Source organism: Telopea speciosissima, chromosome 1 (genome assembly GCF_018873765.1).
Source record: "Telopea speciosissima isolate NSW1024214 ecotype Mountain lineage chromosome 1, Tspe_v1, whole genome shotgun sequence".
In the NCBI taxonomy this organism is placed as follows: Eukaryota; Viridiplantae; Streptophyta; class Magnoliopsida; order Proteales; family Proteaceae; genus Telopea; species Telopea speciosissima.
The window spans coordinates 63032181-63052318 of NC_057916.1; the positions used below are offsets into that span (position 1 = coordinate 63032181).

Below are 20138 nucleotides of genomic sequence, written 5' to 3' on the forward strand. Positions count from 1 at the left end.
CAGCATCTATCTACCTTCTCCACCCTTCTGAAGACCCCTAACCCCAATCGATCTCTATTTTCTGGGTTTTACAAAACCCTGACACATCAATTTTTGGGTTAGGGCTGCTTGCTGCTGCTGTAATGTTTTGGAGGAGTTTCTACCGTCAAGAGAGACACTCAACTTCATCAATTAATGGTTTGAAGAAGTTCTTTTTCCTGCGGTTGCTGCTGCCCCTATTCACCTACGTTTTTTGGAGTCTCTATTCCCTTGAAGATCAAGTCTCTTTTTTTGCCCTGGAGATTGGTTGTTCTTATTGGAGATTCATTCCAGCAGCCGTGGACAACATCTATTAAAGGTTTTCACTCTCTTGAATCGATTTCTCCAAATATCGAACTATTTGTTTTCTGGTTCTTCTTTGACTGGCTGCATCGATCACTTGCTGGTTTATGGTTTCTCCCTGGTTTTGATCTGAGTTGCAACTACCGCCAAGGCTGATTTCAGAATCACCACTTCAACTCTATCGTTACTCTTTGGACTCAATATTGTGGGAATCAATAGGCACTGGTATTATGTTACAACATCTTAAATTTCAGGTTGAACCAAGCTTGCAAGAGAGAGAACTATTAACTGAATCATGTTGGGTTTCTGCTGGATTTGCTGGTTCTGTTGAGTCGTAAGGAAGAAGATAGCATCCTTCTCTACGATTCCTTTTATTTTAGTTTAACCTAATTTTCCCATATTACCCCCATCTTATGTCACTATACCCATATCACGTTATCTCTTGTTGACTCCCCCTTCCTCACGTTTCCTTTTCCTTTTCCTTTTGAGTTTTAACTTATTAGGTATTTAATGCTACTACCCTACCTTTTATTATTACCCATCTCATGATTATTTACATCTTGCCATTAAGAGTTTGCTCCTTCCAAGTATGTCCCCCATCTATAAATCTAATTCCCTACATGACCCATTACTTTCTTATTTACCAAGGGCCCTTTGCAAAATTCTGGTTATTTACGGAACTGCCATTACCTTTTAACACATTCCATTCTCATATTCTCTCTTTCTAACCTACGGTTTTCCCAACATGGTATCAGAGCAAACTCGTTAGAAAGAGAGAATGAGAGAATGAGAGAATGGGATAATAATGTTATATTTCATTGATAGGTAAGGTCCTCTATTTATAATAGAGGGGAAAGTTACCAAGGACTGAACTAGGCGATGTGAGACTAAACCTACATAGCCAACTGTAGACATAATTACCCCTAACTAGCTGTCTCTATAAGAGTAGCCACTTAAACCTAATAACATAGGAATAAAACCATGATGCACCATAATCCGATGCCAATGGGGTGGTATGTGCGAAAATTAAAATAATTATTTAAGAGCAGAAAAATAAATCCGACAGTGAAGCGTAGATCGGCCATTGGTGTCTAACATATATTTAATTCATTACCATCTAAGTCATATTACCCCTAATTATTTCCTATTTTAATTGTAGGAAAATGAATTTCTAAAACCAGGAAAAAAAAAAAAAAAAATACATATGGAAAAAAATTTCGACACTCTGTGAGGTAGATCGGCCTCCGGTGTCTAACATATATTAATATCATCACCATCCAACAAAATTTGTACATAGTCTTTTCAAAAAATAGTTTTAGAGGAATAAAATTTACCTTAAATAGTGGAAAAAAGCTTGGATGATGAGCTTAGATGACCCTCCGATGAGTTTCAGGCGAAAATCCGACAACAATGTGCTTGAACAATGGCTAGAGTGTTGGATGAGAGCTTGGAAGAGTGGAAGAATAGGCAAAAGACTGAAATTCCTTAGCAAATGCAGCTCTCGGTCGAAATATGGACCGAAATTTGCGAAATATTGTATTAAAGCCCCCTTCACGTGACACTTTAAGCCAAAATACCATATTTCGTCGATATCTCACGAGATATCGAGATATTGTCGATATCTCACGAGATATCGTCGATATCTCACGATATCTCACGAGATATCGACGAAATATGGTATTTTTCATTTCGACCTGATTTCGCATCTCGGTAAGCTCGAGATATACGAAATTAAGCGATATTTCGGCGAAATATCGCGAGATTTTGAACCATGAATAAAACTACCCAAAAGGACCAGAATACTCCCAGGGTATTCTGGATTACATATTCCAACACTCCCCCTCAAGCTGGATTATACAAATAAGAGAAGAAGGAAAATCCAGCTTGAACTAAATAAAAAAAGAACTCCATAATAATGCTAACACTCCCTCTCAAGTTGGCACATACAAGGTACTAATGCCCAACTTGAACAAAATGGGAAGAAACTAAGTTGCAGCAGAATCTAGCTTGACATATGAATGCAACTCCCAAATAAGCCTTCAAGAATTTGAAATAATTGATCTCCAAAACCTGGGCAGCCTTGATCAGCAAACTTTCACCAATCTTCAATAGCTGTCCAATGATGAATCTCTGATTGATAATCTTAAAGATAAGCAACTAGGGCAGCAAACAACAGAAATAAATAAATCAGGCAGCAGAAATGATCAACCCAACTGTAGAACCTCATATAGGCAAGCTATAACCAAACATCTTCAATACTTTAATACTTCAATCTCCCCTTTACGGCAAACTCAACCCAATAACAAAGGAGATACCTAATGGCAATGGTGGAAACTCGATCTTCTATGTTTTGCACCAAGTGTTCCTGCAAGTTTTGCTTCTACAATGTCCGGGTGTGCTGTACATAATCTCCCCCTCACGTGTAGTAGTACACGTGGACATAACAGAGATGATGAATGAGATAGTGCAAAAGGATAATATTCCCGAATATTCCAAGAGGTGCTAAGGGTAATGGAAAAGGAAGAAATGACAAATTAGAGAATACCATTATCGTCCAAAGTGGTTATGGGTATATGCCAAAGGTATGTTTTGGGAGGTGGTGAAGTGAAAAGAGCAGTGGGATAATGAATTACGGAGTAAAACAATTCAACATATAAAATTTCAACCATCTTCAAACGATCAAACAAACACTTTTGATGGAAACTCCTGCAAGGGAGAAACTCCTGACTCCAATATTCAAATCTGATAAGTATACAGATCTGATTTGAAGGAAAAGCTCCAATCTTCAAGGCTTGATCAATCTTCAAACAAGGAAGAACAAGTGTGCAAAACTCCAATTTATAAACTCCCACATGCGAAATAGGATTGATGAAGATATTTGGACAGCAATTGATGTAATTAGATTACCCTTTTGCCTTAGGTGATATTTGTAATTAGATTTCATCTCAATTACAGCTATGCCATCCCTTATTCAACTTTGTGTTATTTGCAATTCTGCCATTCCCCTATTTGACTACCCAATTGACCCTTGAAAATTCTGGTTTATTATCAGTTTGCCATTGGACTTGGATTGTATTTAAAAATGGATTTCAACCAAATTACAGCCATGCCATCCTTTTTCCAACTCCGTTCCCTTTCAATAATTCTACTTCCCTTCATATCCCATACCATTGGTATTTACCCATAACACCTTTGAAAATTTCTGGTAAATTATAATTTTGTCATTCCTTCGTTTTTAATTACCCATAGCACCTCTGGAAAATTCTGGAAAATTATGTTTTTTGCCATTAAACCTTACATCATCTCCATTAATTGTTCACGTGTACTACTACATGTGAGGGGCAAATTGTGTACAATTCCATTGCAGAACTTGCAGACATTGCAGAAAATGCATAAACTTGCAGACATTGCAGAACTTGCAGGAACATTTGTGCAAAGCATTGAAGATCATCTTTTTCCACCATTGTCATTGGGTATCTTTAGTTATTGGGTTGAATTTACCGTAAGGGGAAGATTGAAGTATTGAAGAGTATTAAAGATATTTTGGTTGATTCAGTTTTTTTCCGCTGCTTGCTACCCTAGTTGTTTATCTTCAAGATTTTATGTCACTACGACAATTCAAGATTCATCACTGGACAGCTATTGAAGATCGTTGAAAGCTTTGCTGATCAAGTCTGTCCAGGTTTTGAAGATCAATTATTTCAAGTTCTTGAAGATTTATTATGTCCAAGATTATTTGGGAGTGTTAGAATGTTGGAGTGCATTTATTTTTTTCTTATTAGTTCAAGCTGGAGTTTCCTTTCGATATATGTATACTCCAGCTTGAGGGAGAGTGTTGGAATATGTACACCAGATTACCGTGGGGGTATTCTGGTCCTTTGGGGGTTATTTATTTATTATTTCATTAGGTTTAGCCTGCTCCTCTTAAAGAGTCAGCGAGTGTAGGGGTATTTTTGTCCCCTTTGTAATTTTCTTTTTATTATAAATAAAGAGCTTGCCTGATCGATTAGATCACTCAAGAAATTCATTCAATTGTTCTGATAACATGGTATCAGAGCAGGCAGGGGTCACGGTATTGAGTCCCCCTGGGAGCGGGCAGGTGTTAAAAAATTATTTATCCACCCGTGTCCCCCTTTGCATAGTCCGCCATGTTAGAGCTCTTGTATGATATACATATTGTTTCCTTCCTTTCCTACAAGGTCGGCCTTTTAGAGGAAGCGGTTCCAACACTCTTGCATCCTAGAAGAGTTGCAAGACCCTTGGAGCTGCAAACATATCCTAGAAGAGTTGAGTTTCAGCCCGTAATATCCTTCTTTTTTGTTTTAATTTTATTTTCCAGAAACCGTGCACTAACTTCATGTGCAATTTCGAGTACCCTACAGTGCTATTTTGAGAAAGCATTCTTCATAAACATTGTAGACCCGTGAGTCCTTGATACATAGGATTTAGAATCAAGTCAATACGACCTATATTGAGAAAGTTATGTTCATTTTAATAAGGTCGCGCAGAACAGAAACTTTCTGCACATCTTATATTTGTGTCTCCCGATCCGTTTGTTCAAGTAGCCTAGTTGAGGTTACATCAAAGTAGCAAATGCTGCCGTAGATGAGGATGCAACGTCAAGGTAGTATAGGCCATCCTCTTATGTCCTCCACTAATTGTCATCTTTGTCTTGAGATCTTGAAAAACACAATGAGAAGGATAAAATGTAATGGAGCAGTTAAAGATTTTTTGTCAATTGACTAATAGATAAGAGATTAAGAGGCAATTTTCGAACATGAACAACAGTTGATAATGAAAGCATAGAGGCAAGTGAACAACACCATGACCAGTAACATTAGTAAGAGATCCATTGGCAAGAATAACTTGTGATGGAGAATCAAATTCCTGAAATGAAGAGAACAAATTTGGCTTACTAGTCATATGTGAAGACACGCTTGAGTCAATGACCTAGTGAGTGGAGGATGAGGAGATAAAACATGTAGGTGTACCAGAATGAGCTAATGTAGTTGTGGATATGGAAGACGATGTCCCAAGTTTCTGAACTCTTTTCAAAAGTTGATTTATCATATCAATATGGGATGAGACACCACCTCTAGTTGAAGGACCATGATTAGTTTCATTTGGGGCACTACTTCAGTATTCCCATCAGAAACAATAGTATTGGAAAATTGTTGTTGTGCCCATTGGAGCTCGCCATGCTTCATCCAACATTTATCAATAGTGTGATTAGGGTGACCACAATGAGTACACTAGCGAACAATTGGATTAGAAGGTGGATTGCCACGACCACCCATACCATGTCCACGACCTCCCCCTGATCCACTATCTTTATCTGAAGCACCATTACCACAACCACGGCCATCACCATTAGCAACGAAGGTTGAATTATCCTTAGAAGAGGGAGTGGAATTAGGTTTAACCAGAGAAGGAGACTGATGCAGATACATCACCAAAAGAGGCTTATTTTAATGGGAATAAGTCTAGGGTTGGGTTATATACATGTTGGGCCTTTGATCCCATGAGTTTCCAATGTATAGGTCTCTTTTATGGACCTAAAGTATGGGTAAAGGGTTGCATACGTGATTAACTATTTTAATTCCTTAGTTTTATTTTTATGTAATTAATGGTCATTTGATCACTTGAGTGATCATGTTACTTGGCATGTTTCTTTTCTATGCGGATTTATTATGTGTGTGAATGTAGTGCTTTTGATTTTTAAGTTTTGAAGTTTTAGTTGTCCATGTTGAATTGTCTAATTAACTGTTAATGAGTTTGTAGTGGTATTCTTCTCATTACTGAAAATTATGCTGCAGGTGATGTAGAGCTAAAAAACATGCAATTGAAGCCGGAGGCACTTAATGCATTGAAGTTGCCTGTGAAAGTCAAGGCAGGCTTCCTTGGTTCAGTGAGGCTCAAGGTTTGAGATTCTTAGTTAGTCCCCTCCCCCTGCCCCCTAAAATAGAAGTTTGATATTTTTGTTAAGTCGCTGAAGGTTTTATGTGAATAAGTGTGGTCGTTAATTTTATGTTTGGCATATGGCCTTACATTGTTAGCATTTTTATGAAATTCTTATTATTTTTGTGTTGTTTACACAATTTCAGGTTCCATGGAGCAGGCTGGGTCAGGAACCGGTGGTAGTTTATCTGGACCGTATTTTCATATTAGCTGAACCTGCAACCCAGGTTGAAGGATGTACTGAGGATGCTGTCCAAGAAGCTAAGAAGAGCAGAGTACGGGTAAGTCATTGACACACTTTATTGCGCTGATTTGTCATGTTCAATGACTGCTGTTTAAATGAGTGATTGATGTTATTGTGTATCTATGCCATAGGAAATGGAAATGAGGCTGTTGGAAAGTAGTCAGCAACTACAATCAACAATGGTATGATTTGGCCTAAATCCTATGTATTTCAGCATTTGGAATTTCAACAAGTATTTTGTGGATTCTAGGAATTGTGGTTTGTGTAAAATTGGGCATAGTGTCTCTCTAAATCTTTGTGTGAATTATTTTTTACAACTTTACGTTTTCACCTTTATTGTGAAGTCAAATCTTGTGCTAGCATACCAAAATTTGATTATCTCAATTAAATATTCATCAAGGCAGCATGGAGATTCAATTCAGTTTACTGTATGCTAGCCTGCTAGGTGCTGATTGCTGGGCAGCAAAAGATAAAACGTACACAGAAAATAAGTGTTGCATATGTTAATACGTTGAGATGGATGAGCGGCAAGACTGGGAGGGAAATTAATACTTGTCAAACAAACTTAGGAGTTGTACCAATAGGTGACAAGATGAGGGAAGATGGATTAAGATGTTTTGGCATGTTCAACGAGGATTACAACATTAAGAATGTTGCCAATTAAAGGTAGTAAAAGGACAAGGGGAAGGCCAAAATTGACCTGGTTTGTGATGGTGAGGAAGGACATTACTTGTATGGCCAAAAGGAAGGAAAAATGTATCTGTAGATTCTGTCCTACAGCCATCATATACTGATTGTATTTAGAGCTACCAATTCTGCTCTAAAAACAATCAGTACTGTTGTTGTTGTGACAAATCCAAAAACTGAAACCAGTATTTGTGAATGTAGAAGAGAAAAGAGAGAAGAGAATAGAGGAGAAGAAAGGCCGTCTGTACCGCTAGACTAGATTTAATGCAAAAGTAGACCTCGAACCAGGGAAACCAGTGGGAGATCGATTGCAGCAGGATCAATACAATAAAAGAACAAAGTTGAATAACTGAAACTCTTTTTTTCCTTTATTGTTGTTTTTCTATTACATATGATAGTCCTTCATAGCTTTGCTGGTAGCCCAATCACGTGAATTCCCTTGATGGTCCTTCATAGCTTTGCTGTCATAGACGTCCGATCACTGCCCGCCATCCGAGAGCCTCGTTCTTGAGGCATGGTGTGGTAGGTCTGGGAAGAAATCGACTATCTTCTCTCTTTCCTTCTGAACAAGGAATTATGGGCTTGATAACCACTCAAAGCAAGATTTGATTAGCTGTTGCCGGCAGGAAAGAACAGATGGGAGTGACTTTCAGCAGAGTGATGGCAAAGGCAGCAAGAAGAATTTGCTCTGATTCCATGCTTGGTGAGATTTTCAACTGTAACATAACCAAAAATCAGAAATATCCAAACTGTCCTGCCACTAGCACTAAACTCTAACAGCAACTAAGGATAACACTTATGAAGAATTACAAACCTCTGACTGGAAAAGTATCATTACAGAACATCCCAACACTATATTCTCAACATCCCCCTCAAGCTGGAGCATATATATATATATGCATGTATGTATGTATATATCCTAGGCTCCAGCTTGGAACAAGGACAGACATAACCAGCAGAATCCAACCTGAACAGATATAGCCATGGAAGCCAATAGTCAGCAACAACACCTTCCAGTTGCAGCACAATCATGAGCACATCAACCATCAGCACAGCAGTAAAGAAAATCTTCGTGTCGAATAAATCCAAACAACAACGAGAAAAATAAGTGGCAGAAAATACCAACCACAAGACAAAATATTATAGCAGCAACGACATTATAAGCCCTTCTCAAGGAAGGTAAGTAGTAATATTCACAAGGAAGACAGATAAAATAGCAGCATAGGTTGCTGCGAACCACGGATAAAAGAGCAGCATAGTGTGAACTACAGATAGCAACATAAAGTAGCTGCAAACCATGATAACAACATAAGGTTGCTGGGAACGACAAGTAATTGTTAACAACGTAAGGTAGTTGCAAACCCCAATAACACAAATATTTATCTTGTTGCTGCAAACCACAAGTAACCATCTTCATAAGAGAACGCATTGCTGATGACACTAGCTGATACACCCAAAAATTAACCCTCAATGGGCATGTGACACCTGGCAGGAAACCAGTCAAAGCCTGGACTCAAACTCTGTAGGAAGAGCTACTCACCACTATCAAAGCTGGTTTAGGATTCAAACTCCACTCCATGTGCGAGTGGGCAGGGCACGATCCCCAAATTAAAGGAATTACCAGTCCCACTCTAGCACGTGCGAGTGAATATACGACATTCCCAAATATGGAAGGACTCCAACGGCTGTCAGAATTCTGCAACTGCCACTGCCACTGCAGCCGCCTCTCCTTTATATAGTGAAGGAGGGACCCAGGTACGATCATTCAACAACTCAGCAACTTCTTACTGCTCTCTCTGTACTCGCATCTCATTATACTGTTGGACGGAATCTGACTTAGGCATTGGAGAGTCCCCCCTCGGAGTCCGCTTTGCGCCTACCCTTTTGCAGGACATCCACGTCATCCACACGGATTCCGGCCGCAACAAATTGGCAGTGTCTGTGAGAAAAAGGGTGAGAGTAAGAGCAATCAACCAGGACGACAACGAGATCAATACACGCTGCAGGAAGTTCCCAGGAAAATCAGAGCGCACCTGACTGCAGCCATAGGAGCCAACAAGCTGAAAAGGCTCCAGCAAACCAAGTCGGGATTTCCCCAATAGCCCCTTGCAATGCCAATCGCAGCCGTGGTACTCTTCATCTCTATCGCCAATGTAACCAGGCCAACTCTGGTAGGCTGGTACAGAGCTACCTGACCAACAGGCCCCAGTGACTCGGGCACAATTTAACGCTCTGCAGCAATAACTTCGGGACCTGATGCAAGCTATTCAGAAAAATTCAAGGGCGATTAAATTTAGCCCATTCACGTGAGGCACCGCCCCAAGTAGCTCAGGGCGTTCAGGTTAGCAAGCACAGTAGTTTGAGGTCTACCAATTCAGGTCGGAACCCAAGAAATCGCATGAGTGATAAGCAGTCCAAGCTTGACAGTTACTGAAATGAAGCAGTCTCCAAGCGGCAGCCGGAAGAACCTTGTAAAGGGGAGGCTGACCAAGAAGAATTTTTTTTAGATAAATAAAAAATTCATTAACCAAAGGAAAGAAAGGGAGGGGAGGAGAGAGGGAAATACAAGCACGAGCCAATAACAAAGCTCTGCCTAATCAGGGCGAGGACTTACAAAAAGATCGAGGCAACTGAGATAACCGGGAGAACAAAGATGCCCAGAGCACAGATCAACGTGGTCATCAAGAAGAAGGAGAGCCTGACAGAAGAAAGGACAGAGGTGATCGAAGGCGAAGCAGGTCGCCCAATAGAGAGCAGCTGAACTATCATGCTGAGCGAGACGCCCCAGCCAGGGTGATAGCTACCATCTTTCACGGACCAACTAATGTAGAAGGGGTTCAGCTAAGAACCACTCTACAATAGGATTGATGACAGGTTGCAGCAGAACATCAGGATAGCAATAAACCAGAATTAGTAACTTAGGAGGTAGAGACAAACTGGCCAACAGATGGCTACCAAACTTCGGTTAAGTGGAGGTGATGCTGATCAGGTCCTTTGCTCCAAATTACGGCCAAATCTAATGGCTGAATGTTAAGTTATGATTTATGAAGATAACTCAAAATTAGAAGGTTAGTGGAATAACTTGCAAACCAGCACTGGAAATGGGCTCCAAAGGTAATCGAGTTTCAGCCTTGATGGGGTGAAGCTTTGCTGCAAGTTTGGTCCAGTTCTGATGACCAGCAGAGGAGATCTGAGTTAGTGATGAAATTAGAAGGTTAAGGAAGCAGGACAATCCAGCCAGTCACAGGGGATCATACTGGGGTCGAGTGGGCTTCTTGTTGGTCTGGTTCAATCCTCAAAAGCCTTGCTGAAACAAACTCCAGGCTTCAAAGAAAAGGTGGCTCGATGTTGCAGGAGCAACAGGACACAAAACTGGTCTGCAGGGGTGAACCTCGATCCTTCTCTGGTGATGATCAGCATCAATCAGTCAAGAGCTTGATTGGGAATCCCTTCCGGTCTTCAGCAGCAGTTGATTGCACTCAGTTACAGTCACAAAACACAGCAGGAATATGGTTCGGTTGGGTGTAGTAGGCAGTGAGAAGAAGAGGATAGGAAAATAGAAGGTAAGGGATAAGGAGATTTGGCTCTCAGCAGCCCTAAAGTTTCGGCTCTCTCAGTCAGGCCCTCTGCCCTTCATCCTCACAATTGTGACAATAAAACTTGCATAAGCAATCTTAACTAGTCATTCAAATCGTGGGGAATGGCTACAACAACCTTACAATTAATAGAGCGCTATGCTTGCACCTCAAGTTAAAAGAAAATAAAAACTACTAAAAATAGAAGCTTAATGAAAAGAAACTAGGCTTTATAGTTCAACCAACATGCAAGGAACAAATTAGAAACTATAAAATAGAAACTAAGTTTACTTAAGCCTACTTTCTAAATCTAAAATTAGAAACTAAACTAAACTTCTAAATCCCCACACATAGACAAAATTGACACTTCTAAAAAGTCTTCACATGATCTTGTCTTGGGCCCCATAGGATCTTCTAATAATATTCCACCAAGGAAAAATAAGGGGCCGTGGCACTGTTCACGTGAACAGTGGTTTGTGGTAGATGTGCATAATGTACTTGTTTTGCTTGCCAATTATGTCTCATCTCATTCGAACAATGTGTAGAATAGGCAATATTACATTAAGGGTTCGGCCTTTACTGCCAACCAAGGGTGCAAATCCAAAACACCAAATTGGGTGTTTTTTTTCTTCTTCAAGTTGAACCTTTATATATGTTTATTAAGCCTAAAACAGGCTTACCTTAAAGTTTTGGAGCCAACTATGGCCATATGCCCACCGAAACATAATTCCGAAACATAAAAAAATACACTCTCGCCGAGATCTCGAGATCTCAGATGACTCAACCTGGTCGAGACCAAGTATTAAAACCTTGATCAACAAGGACACTGTAGTAGAACCAAATGTAGCAGGTGGCATAGGTGGCTGCACACCAAGAACAGAACAAAACTCTTGAAGGGACTCTCAAACCAATAGAATATTTGCACGTATGATTATTTCTTCTCTGATACCATGTGACAAATCCAAGAACTGAAATCAGTATCTACAAATGTACAAGAGAAGAGAAGAAAGGCCGTCTGTACGGCTAGACTAGATTAGTCTAACCATTAGGGCAGCATGTTTATTTATGGCGAGGGGGATCGCTGCCAGGCTGTGTGGCCCCTGCACTAGTATGGGAACCAATGAGAGCGTTCACGGGGGCATCTAACAATGGTGGGATTTTTTATTTCACGAGGATGAGGTTGTCATTTTGCCCTTCCTGTGTCTGGGTGTATGTGCCACACAGCCTGGCAGCCTTCTTTTTCCCCTTATTTATAATATAAATTTTGCATAATTACAAGTAAGGACAATAACTCTAATGGCAACTAATGACAACACTTATAGAATTACAAATAACTCCCTGACTTGAAAAGTATCACTATAAAACATCCCAACACTATATTCACAACAGTTGTATTTCTATATATATACATTATATTCTCAACATTTGTATTTCTATATATCCTGTTTCCCTGTTCTACTGCTATGTACTTTCTTTTTCCATTGCTATAATATTTTATTAATACTTATAGTTTAATTATTTGTGACAAACACTTTATGAACTTCAGTTAATTATTACTGTTGTGAATGTTGATATTTCGATTGAAATGGGTATTAATTTGGCGAAATATTTCGGTGTCCCTGGACCTTGAAATGAAATCACATACGAAATACAATATTTCATCAAAATGAATGAATTGAAGTTTGGTCAAAATAGTCAAAATGCTACATTCATTTGTATAACATACAAATTTTGAGCCCAAATTTTCAAAATGGGTCGAAATTGCTATAAAGCTTCAAAATTTTTAAAAAACTTAAATATCTTTGGAGATTCAAACCTTTCCCAAACTCGGCTAATCTCCCATGACAAGATTGCAAAGAGACATTTGGGTTGAAACTTCGAGAAGGGGGTCAGTCCCTAAAACTTATCATCTTTGTTCAATTTTTTTTACTAGATTTGAGTACTTTTTGAATGCTTTCATTAGCAAAATACGGTGCTAAACCAAAATACCACTTTGGGTGTTTTTTTTCCCTGACATCCAACAGTCATAGATGTGTTTTTATTCTGAAATAAGAATCCCCTAAAGTTTCATTGCAAAATTCTTAGAATTTCCCTTAATTTCTCAAATTATTACCAAATTTCGACCATTTTGACAATTTTTTTTGATTTTGATAGGGGTCAAAATGACCTATCCTAAATCTCAAACCTTGGCCTTCTCTTGCAGAGTTGCAGCTATGTAATTTCATGGAATATCAATCCAGGTTGGTTTTTGCTAGCATATCCCATGATTATGATCTTCCTCCGTATTTCTTTGTTGTTACAGAATAAATCATGGGTGGGCTCCCTAATCAATACAGTTATTGGAAATCTGAAGCTCTCAATTACCAACATCCACATTAGATATGAGGATCTTGAGAGGTAATGACTCTGTGCATTCTATTTTTGTAATCCAGCTGGTGTGGTGGTCTTACTACTGCCATCCTGTTCTGTAGCAATCCTGGTCATCCATTTGCTTCTGGTGTGACATTGGCAAAACTTTCAGCTGTGACGATAGATGACAGTGGAAAGGAAACATTTGTTACTGGGGGTGCACTGGAGCGTGTTCAGAAGGTAAGATTGTCTCTTAATATGTTTACGGAGTTCGATTACAATGATCCTGGTTTCTTCCCTTCGCCCCTGTTTAATTACATTCTCTCTCTTGATTGAATCAATAACTAGGATTTGTGTTCTGTTTGCATTATAATAAGAAAGACAATTAACAGCTTATGGAATAGAATCACAACATATGGAAACTCTCTATTTGCACCTTTGTTTACCAAAGATTATCTGTGTATGAGGGAAGATTATGGGAAACCTAAAACAAACTCCCATATCTGTTCTATTACATCAGTTAGACTTCAAGGATTTCCGTACTCCCACATGCCTCATCCCTGCTTGATAGTATTTGGAAAACCTTCAATCTTTTCTTTACCATTTATTTCCTTAAGAAAACTGGAAGCTTTTGCGAGAGAGATTTAATCCCCATTTTCTTGGAATGAGAACAATTTTAAATTTTTTTTTGATTTTGGAATTGACAAAAGTCCTTTGAGACCTCACTCCGCATAGCTGTTAAAAGCCCAAAAAGAGAACAGAAGTTTCTGTTAGAAAAAATGGGGTTTTCTAGCACCCAAGGTCTAAATAGGTCGAAACCAATGAAATGGGTCGAAATAGAGACCCATTTCGATTGAAACCCTGTAATTTATATCAAATGAATGTAATATTTTGGTCGAATTGGAATCGAAACCTGAATTTAGCGAGATTTCGACCGAAACTTAGTTTAGATCAAAGTATTACATGCCTAGTGAGTTGAAGCCAGTTTTGTTTTGACCAAGGTCGAAACCAAAATTTTTTGCGATATTTCGGTGGTTTTGACCAAAGTGTTGAACATTAATCAGGAGTACCATTCATCAGTGATGCTTAAGGATTAGCGAGCTTATGTTCATCCTGATGGAGGCTGCAGTCATAGAATATGTTGATGCTTCAATTGAGCTGCCCACCTTGCCATCTAAATTGTTGTCAGCAGATAGGTTCTCCTTCATAAACCAGCAGGGGATTTCAGATTTGGGAAGTATGCTAGTCAGCTGGGAGGAATCACTGATTCACCAATCTGGTGAGCCCAACCTCCTAGCACAGGGTCTTCCCTACAAACAGTTCATACTTCATTGCAACCCATGTATCCTTGAGTACCCAAGTATGGTTCCTTTTGAGGACCACAATCAAGGCGAGGTGATTCTTGTAGGTGACTGATAAGAAGGGCTGGTTCTAAAGGACAAAGGTACTGGGGGCTCAACTTGTATCCATGGTTAATGTGGAAACCTGCTGAGTGATGCTTGCACAACCAATTTGCAAGCCAGCGCTTAACTTGAGATTCACAAACCGTTTTAGTTCTAATTTGAAATTAAATATCTGGTGACCCACTGAGTGGTCTGTTTCCTGAAGTAGAATTACATCTGAATGCCACAAGCTCCCCTTCATCCACAGAGGTCTGGGCTGCGGTTCCTTCCCTTTTCTGTTCCCTGCATCTGTCTGAAAGACTGGGATGGAGGTACCTCACAATCTAGATGTGAGGTATGAAGATGCTTTCCAGATGAAAAAAATCGTTAGCGGTCGACTTGTCAAGTTTATTCTAAAAGGGTGCGATGACCGTCACATGATGGATGGTAATACCAAGACAGACATCTGAAGCTCTTCAATTCTTCTCCTGTCAATCATGTCATCCCCTTCTGCCATTATCCTTGCCCAAAGGACTAGAACAATTACCATGACTTCAATTGATCTGGGGGGCACCTTGTGGCTTCAAATCAAGATACTGGTAGATAAGGAATCCCATTAAATGCATAGTACTATATTTTTAATAGAGTAGGCTCTTTTTTAAAAGCAAATAAGAGGGGTATCATGCGTCATTCCACAGCTAGCAGTCATCAATCCACCTACTTACCCACCTCAGCATTCTGGGCACCTAGCATTGGGACGAGGAGACAAACAAATACAGACCAGTCTCCAATCTATAAACAGAAATCCTGAAGGTTCCATTTTGTGGTGACCCTCTTTCAATTAGTGATGGAGTACATTCAAAGCCTACAAAATGTCAAATCAGACATTTTCAGAGGAAAGGTTCCTCTCCTGTAAACCTTCCCTCCAGCTTCAGCAAAGGAGGAACGGTCCCTTTCCCGTAATCCATCTCCAACTTTACGCACCAAACTTTGGCATCTGAATCCGCTTTTAGTATTTTTTTGTTGTAATGGGCTCAATAATAAATCCCAAAAGTTTGGTCCAAAAGGGGTAAATGAATTTTAAGTCTTTTCCTAGTAGCATTAGGAGTTTGAAAGTCTAATTTGTTGTTTGATCATAGTCAGGATTTCTGTAGCTGTAGTTAGTCTTTGATTCCTTATGAGTTTAGGAGTCCAATTATGTTCTTTTCAGTATATAACGCGGCCTCTTTTCAGCATTATTGGTCGAATAAGTAGTGGTTTGAGTTCTATTAGGATAATGGGAAGTTCTAGTCATAGTAGGAGTCAGATTATTAGAATTCTATATAAGTGAACGTACCCTGCCCTCTGGCTATACAAGTTGATTGAATAAACTTAAGTTAATTTAAATGGTTTGACTACTTATGAATTGATTGCCGTGGCTAAAGTTACGTTTCTGTTCTCTTCTCTTCTTACTGTAAGATCTTCTTATTATTCTTTGATCTCTGCTATTCTTCTTCTCCCCTTTAATTCCTCTATCTCTGTTCCTGCTACTATTACTTAACAGTATAGCTATTCTTTCTTAATTTCTAGTTTGTTTTCTCATTCTTGTGTACTTGTTTTCCCTGGTTACTAGTCTTGTTTACTGTTCACGGTGTCTTAATTCCATATCAGTTCTTGTTTCATCTCCTTTCCCTATTCTCTTTTCAAAACCCATTTCAATACTCTATTACCTACCACCTTTCCTTGTAGTTCAGCCTTAGATAATCTGTAACTGTAGGCTTTACTGTATCATCCAGTTGAGAGAGTTTCTGGAGGGGGCTGTGAGGCTGGTATCTAGTTGGTGTTCTGTGGTGCCAGCTTATAAGGGGTTTGAACTCTCTTTTTACATGGAACAAATGGGATGAATATATAAATGGATAAGAGCCTTGGTTTTAATGCTTTTTGTATGGGTTGGGTGCGGACAAGGCCTTATAAAGAGGGCAGGGTTAGGTTTTCTGCAGACGGTCCTGTGTCAAATCCCTACGACATCCATAGTGTACAGGTTGCTTTCTTTTGATGTACTTTAGTACAGTCTTTTACCTTTCCCGGAAAAAAGGGTTGGGTTAGTGCGATGTCATCCTCACTCGGATATGATCAAACATGAGGACCTGGAACTTTGAGCTTTAAACCATGAATCCTGAAACCATGAAATCCATGACACCTGAAACATAAAACCCTAAATCCCACTGAAAATGAAATCCATAGTGAAGTAGAGGCAGTTGAAAACCCAAGAAAGAAAGCCCCATATATGGTGGGCGTTATGGTTGAGACAGGCCACCAAATTTGAGATGCCAAACCATTAGTCCAGGTGGCAGAAAAACAGGGGCCTGGCAGAAAGCCTTTTCCTAATGTTGTGCCAGTGACGTCTCCCCCTCTCTTTTTTTTTGGCTGGGGTGGGGGGAGATATTTTATGTTGTCATTTCATCAAAATGTGTAATACAACCAATTTGTCGCTTAAAAAGGAAAACGAAAGAAGTCTCTTTATCTTTCGATTCACCTTCGGAAGCTTCTCTGGCTTTGTTGTGATCTCCTGGATCCACTGGACTTTCACCTCTTGGTCTCACTGTAAAGTAGAAGTAGGTTATCCTAACTCTTCTATTTGTGTCTATCCTTAGTGTTATTGATATTTAGTTTGCTTGCAATGGATAAATTGAAGCTAAATAAAAATTTATTGCAATACTTTTCTTAGTAAATGATGGATGCCTTCTGATTAAAGTTTATTTCTGCTTTTCTTTTCTGTTTTTATATTTAGGTATCTTGCTGAGGAATTAACAAAGAAACAAACTATTTGGGTAGAAATGGGAAGCATAAGGACACTAAAAACTCCAAATTTTGCTGATATTGGGAAGTATCTGATAGATTGGAATTTTGTTACTAAACACTTTAAGGGGGTTGATAGGAATTGTATTTCTTCCTGGTGGTTTTTTTTTGCTTTACAACCGACACTTTTGTTCATTATTTTGCTTATCCTAAGATGTATGTGAAGTACAAATTTTTTTTTGTGTGTGGGGGTGGGGTGGTGATGATGGATGTTATATCCTTCATTGTTTTGAAAATACATTTGTTGTTTTTTATTAAAAAAATCTTTGAATTTTTTTTTACCATGGGAGGATTTGTTGATGACTACTCCCTGAATTTCTTCCCCTGTTTTGTATAGTCAGTGGAGCTTGAGCGGTTGGCTCTTTATTTTGATTCTGACATTCGCCCATGGCACATTGACAAACCATGGGAGGATTTGCTTCCTTCAGAGTGGAGTCAGGTATGCATATGACTGTCTTTTGTTGCAATCTATATTCCTGAGTACATTTTATGTTGGGCTCAATCATGATTCTTTGGGCTTCCATGAAATTCAGGTCTTTGAATTTGGTACTAAAAGTGGCAAATCAGCTGGCTCCGTTATAGAAGAGCACGCTTACATTCTGCAACCAGTGACAGGGAATGCAAAGTATTCAAAGTTGCGGCCAGATGAATCTACAAGTACAGGCCAACCTTTACAGAAAGCAACAATTAACTTGGATGATGTTACTCTTTGTTTATCGAAGGTTTGTCTGAATACCACTCTGGTCAAATGCTGGGCTCAGTGATTTATTCCAGGATCAGAATCATAATCCTTATGACCAGATATGACTATATGAGGCCATAAATTAGGTCTACAATATTAGGGCTCTTGAAAAGTCCTTTATCCAAATCATTATTGGCTTCATTAGACCTGGAACAACCACCATGCCGGAGGTCATTTTGTAACAAAACAGAATATATAATATGGATACCTTGTTGTTTGGATCGGTTTGGACCTACTGTCAGACTGTTCTTCAACAGCCTGACCACAAGACCTGAATGGTTTGATCACTGTTCTACTTTAAAACTGACTCACCATGGATCTTAAACAAGAACTTGGTTTGTGAATGCAGAATGGATATAGGGATATTCTAAAACTGGCTGATAATTTTGCTGCCTTTAATCAACGCCTGAGATATGCTCACTATCGGCCACTTGTCCCAGTAAAATCTGATCCTAGTTCTTGGTGGAAGTATGCTTGTAAAGCAGTATCTGACCAGATGAAGGCGGCAAGGTATTCTAGTTCCCTTTTTCAGTTTCTTTGATTATTATTTTACTCTAGCTTTCTTGAACGCTTTTGCTTTTTGGTTTAAATTTTTGGGGTTAATGTCAAAGTGATTGGCCAAATATGTGAGAAAGTATTTTGTAAGATTGCCAGAGTGAGGTTTTAACCTTTGACATTGGCCAGCACATGCTTGTAAATGAAGGATTAACAAGGTAAACTAAGTTTGATTTACAAGATGTAGATATTTGTCAAAACCTTCAGCCGAGTATTGCTCACGGAGGTCTAGAACTTGTGACCTAACCTTTGTGTTATTAAGAATGATGCTCTATATTTGAGTTATCTGTTGAAACCTTAACTAGAATTGCTCTACAAATGTTGTAATATGGGTTTAAGGGTACAATTGTCCTTGTACTCATTCCAGAATGTTCCTCTCAAGCCAGTATTCACGGAATTCAACATGGCATCAGAGCCAAAATTCATCTGGGAATCTAGGACATAAATTTTTTTTTCTTTTTTTCGTCTCTCTCTCTCTCTCGTGATTTTTCCCTAGTCCATCACCACTGTCTCCTTCCTCCTTTTGCCACCCTTCTGCCAACCTTCCGCCTTGCGACCAGCCTCCCGCGGCCCTCTCTCGTGGGTCGTTACCTCCACCTGCTGCTGTCGTCCTTCCTTTCCCACCCTTGGTGGTGAGTTGTTTCCCACCAGGGGCTGTTTCTTACATCCCTATACCTTAAAGACTGTTTGCGAATTTTTTTCTTTCATTCTTGATTGAGTTGTTTTAATCTTCCACCATGACTGACAATTCCGAGATTACAACTGCTTCCTCTGGACCCAATGGCACGTTGCAACGTGATTTTCTTTCGTTTCCTGCCAGCTTCATTAAATTGAATGGCAACAATTAGCTGTTATGGTCTCGCTCCTGCTTGTTTGCTATTGGTTCCCGTGGTCTCTCTGGATATATCCGGAACAACTGTCAAGCCTACTGATGCTGGCATAGTTCAAGAACTCGCTTGCGAGATCTCGGCGAGTTTCTCGGTTTTTTGAGAAACCGAGACGAGTCGGCATACGAGTTGCAAAAGTGCAACAACTCGACCGAGATCTCGAGATCTCGAGAATCTCGACCCAAACTCCTTTATATGAGTGCCAGATCTCGAGATCTTGGTGGAAAATCTTGGTATACAGACACCTATCTATGCAAACCTTGGTATACAAACACTTATTTAGGCCAAGAACTAAGACAGACACTTATTTATGAATTATATCATTTAAGTAAATGTTTTTATTTACTTAAGATATTATTCATAAATAAGCAAATACCCCCCTATTTGAATCCAATAAAAATAGTTAAAAAATAAATTCCAAAAGGAAAAAAAAGTCAACCCCCCAGTTCAAGAACAAAAACTGGATTTTCGGCGGTAGGTGCAATTTTCAACTTGCTAATGCTGGGGTTTTTCTCAAATCTAAAAATTCCATAAATCTTAATATGGTAAAACATTGCTAAAAACCAAAAGTGCGGTAAAATATTCATTTGTTTTGATGTC

At 39.2% G+C, this 20138-nt stretch overlaps 1 protein-coding gene across 2 annotated transcripts in view; it reads left to right on the forward strand.

The window, feature by feature from the left end:
- Window positions 1–20138, forward strand: part of LOC122648528 — a 207957-nt gene that overhangs the window by 22114 nt on the left and 165705 nt on the right. For both annotated transcript variants that reach the window (XM_043841740.1, XM_043841741.1), the window contains exons 2-9: window positions 6138–6241; window positions 6426–6560; window positions 6655–6705; window positions 13088–13182; window positions 13257–13374; window positions 17692–17793; window positions 17888–18076; window positions 18446–18606. In XM_043841740.1, the coding sequence (XP_043697675.1) occupies window positions 6138–6241; window positions 6426–6560; window positions 6655–6705; window positions 13088–13182; window positions 13257–13374; window positions 17692–17793; window positions 17888–18076; window positions 18446–18606 (955 nt within the window). The remainder of the gene's footprint in view (window positions 1–6137; window positions 6242–6425; window positions 6561–6654; window positions 6706–13087; window positions 13183–13256; window positions 13375–17691; window positions 17794–17887; window positions 18077–18445; window positions 18607–20138) is intronic.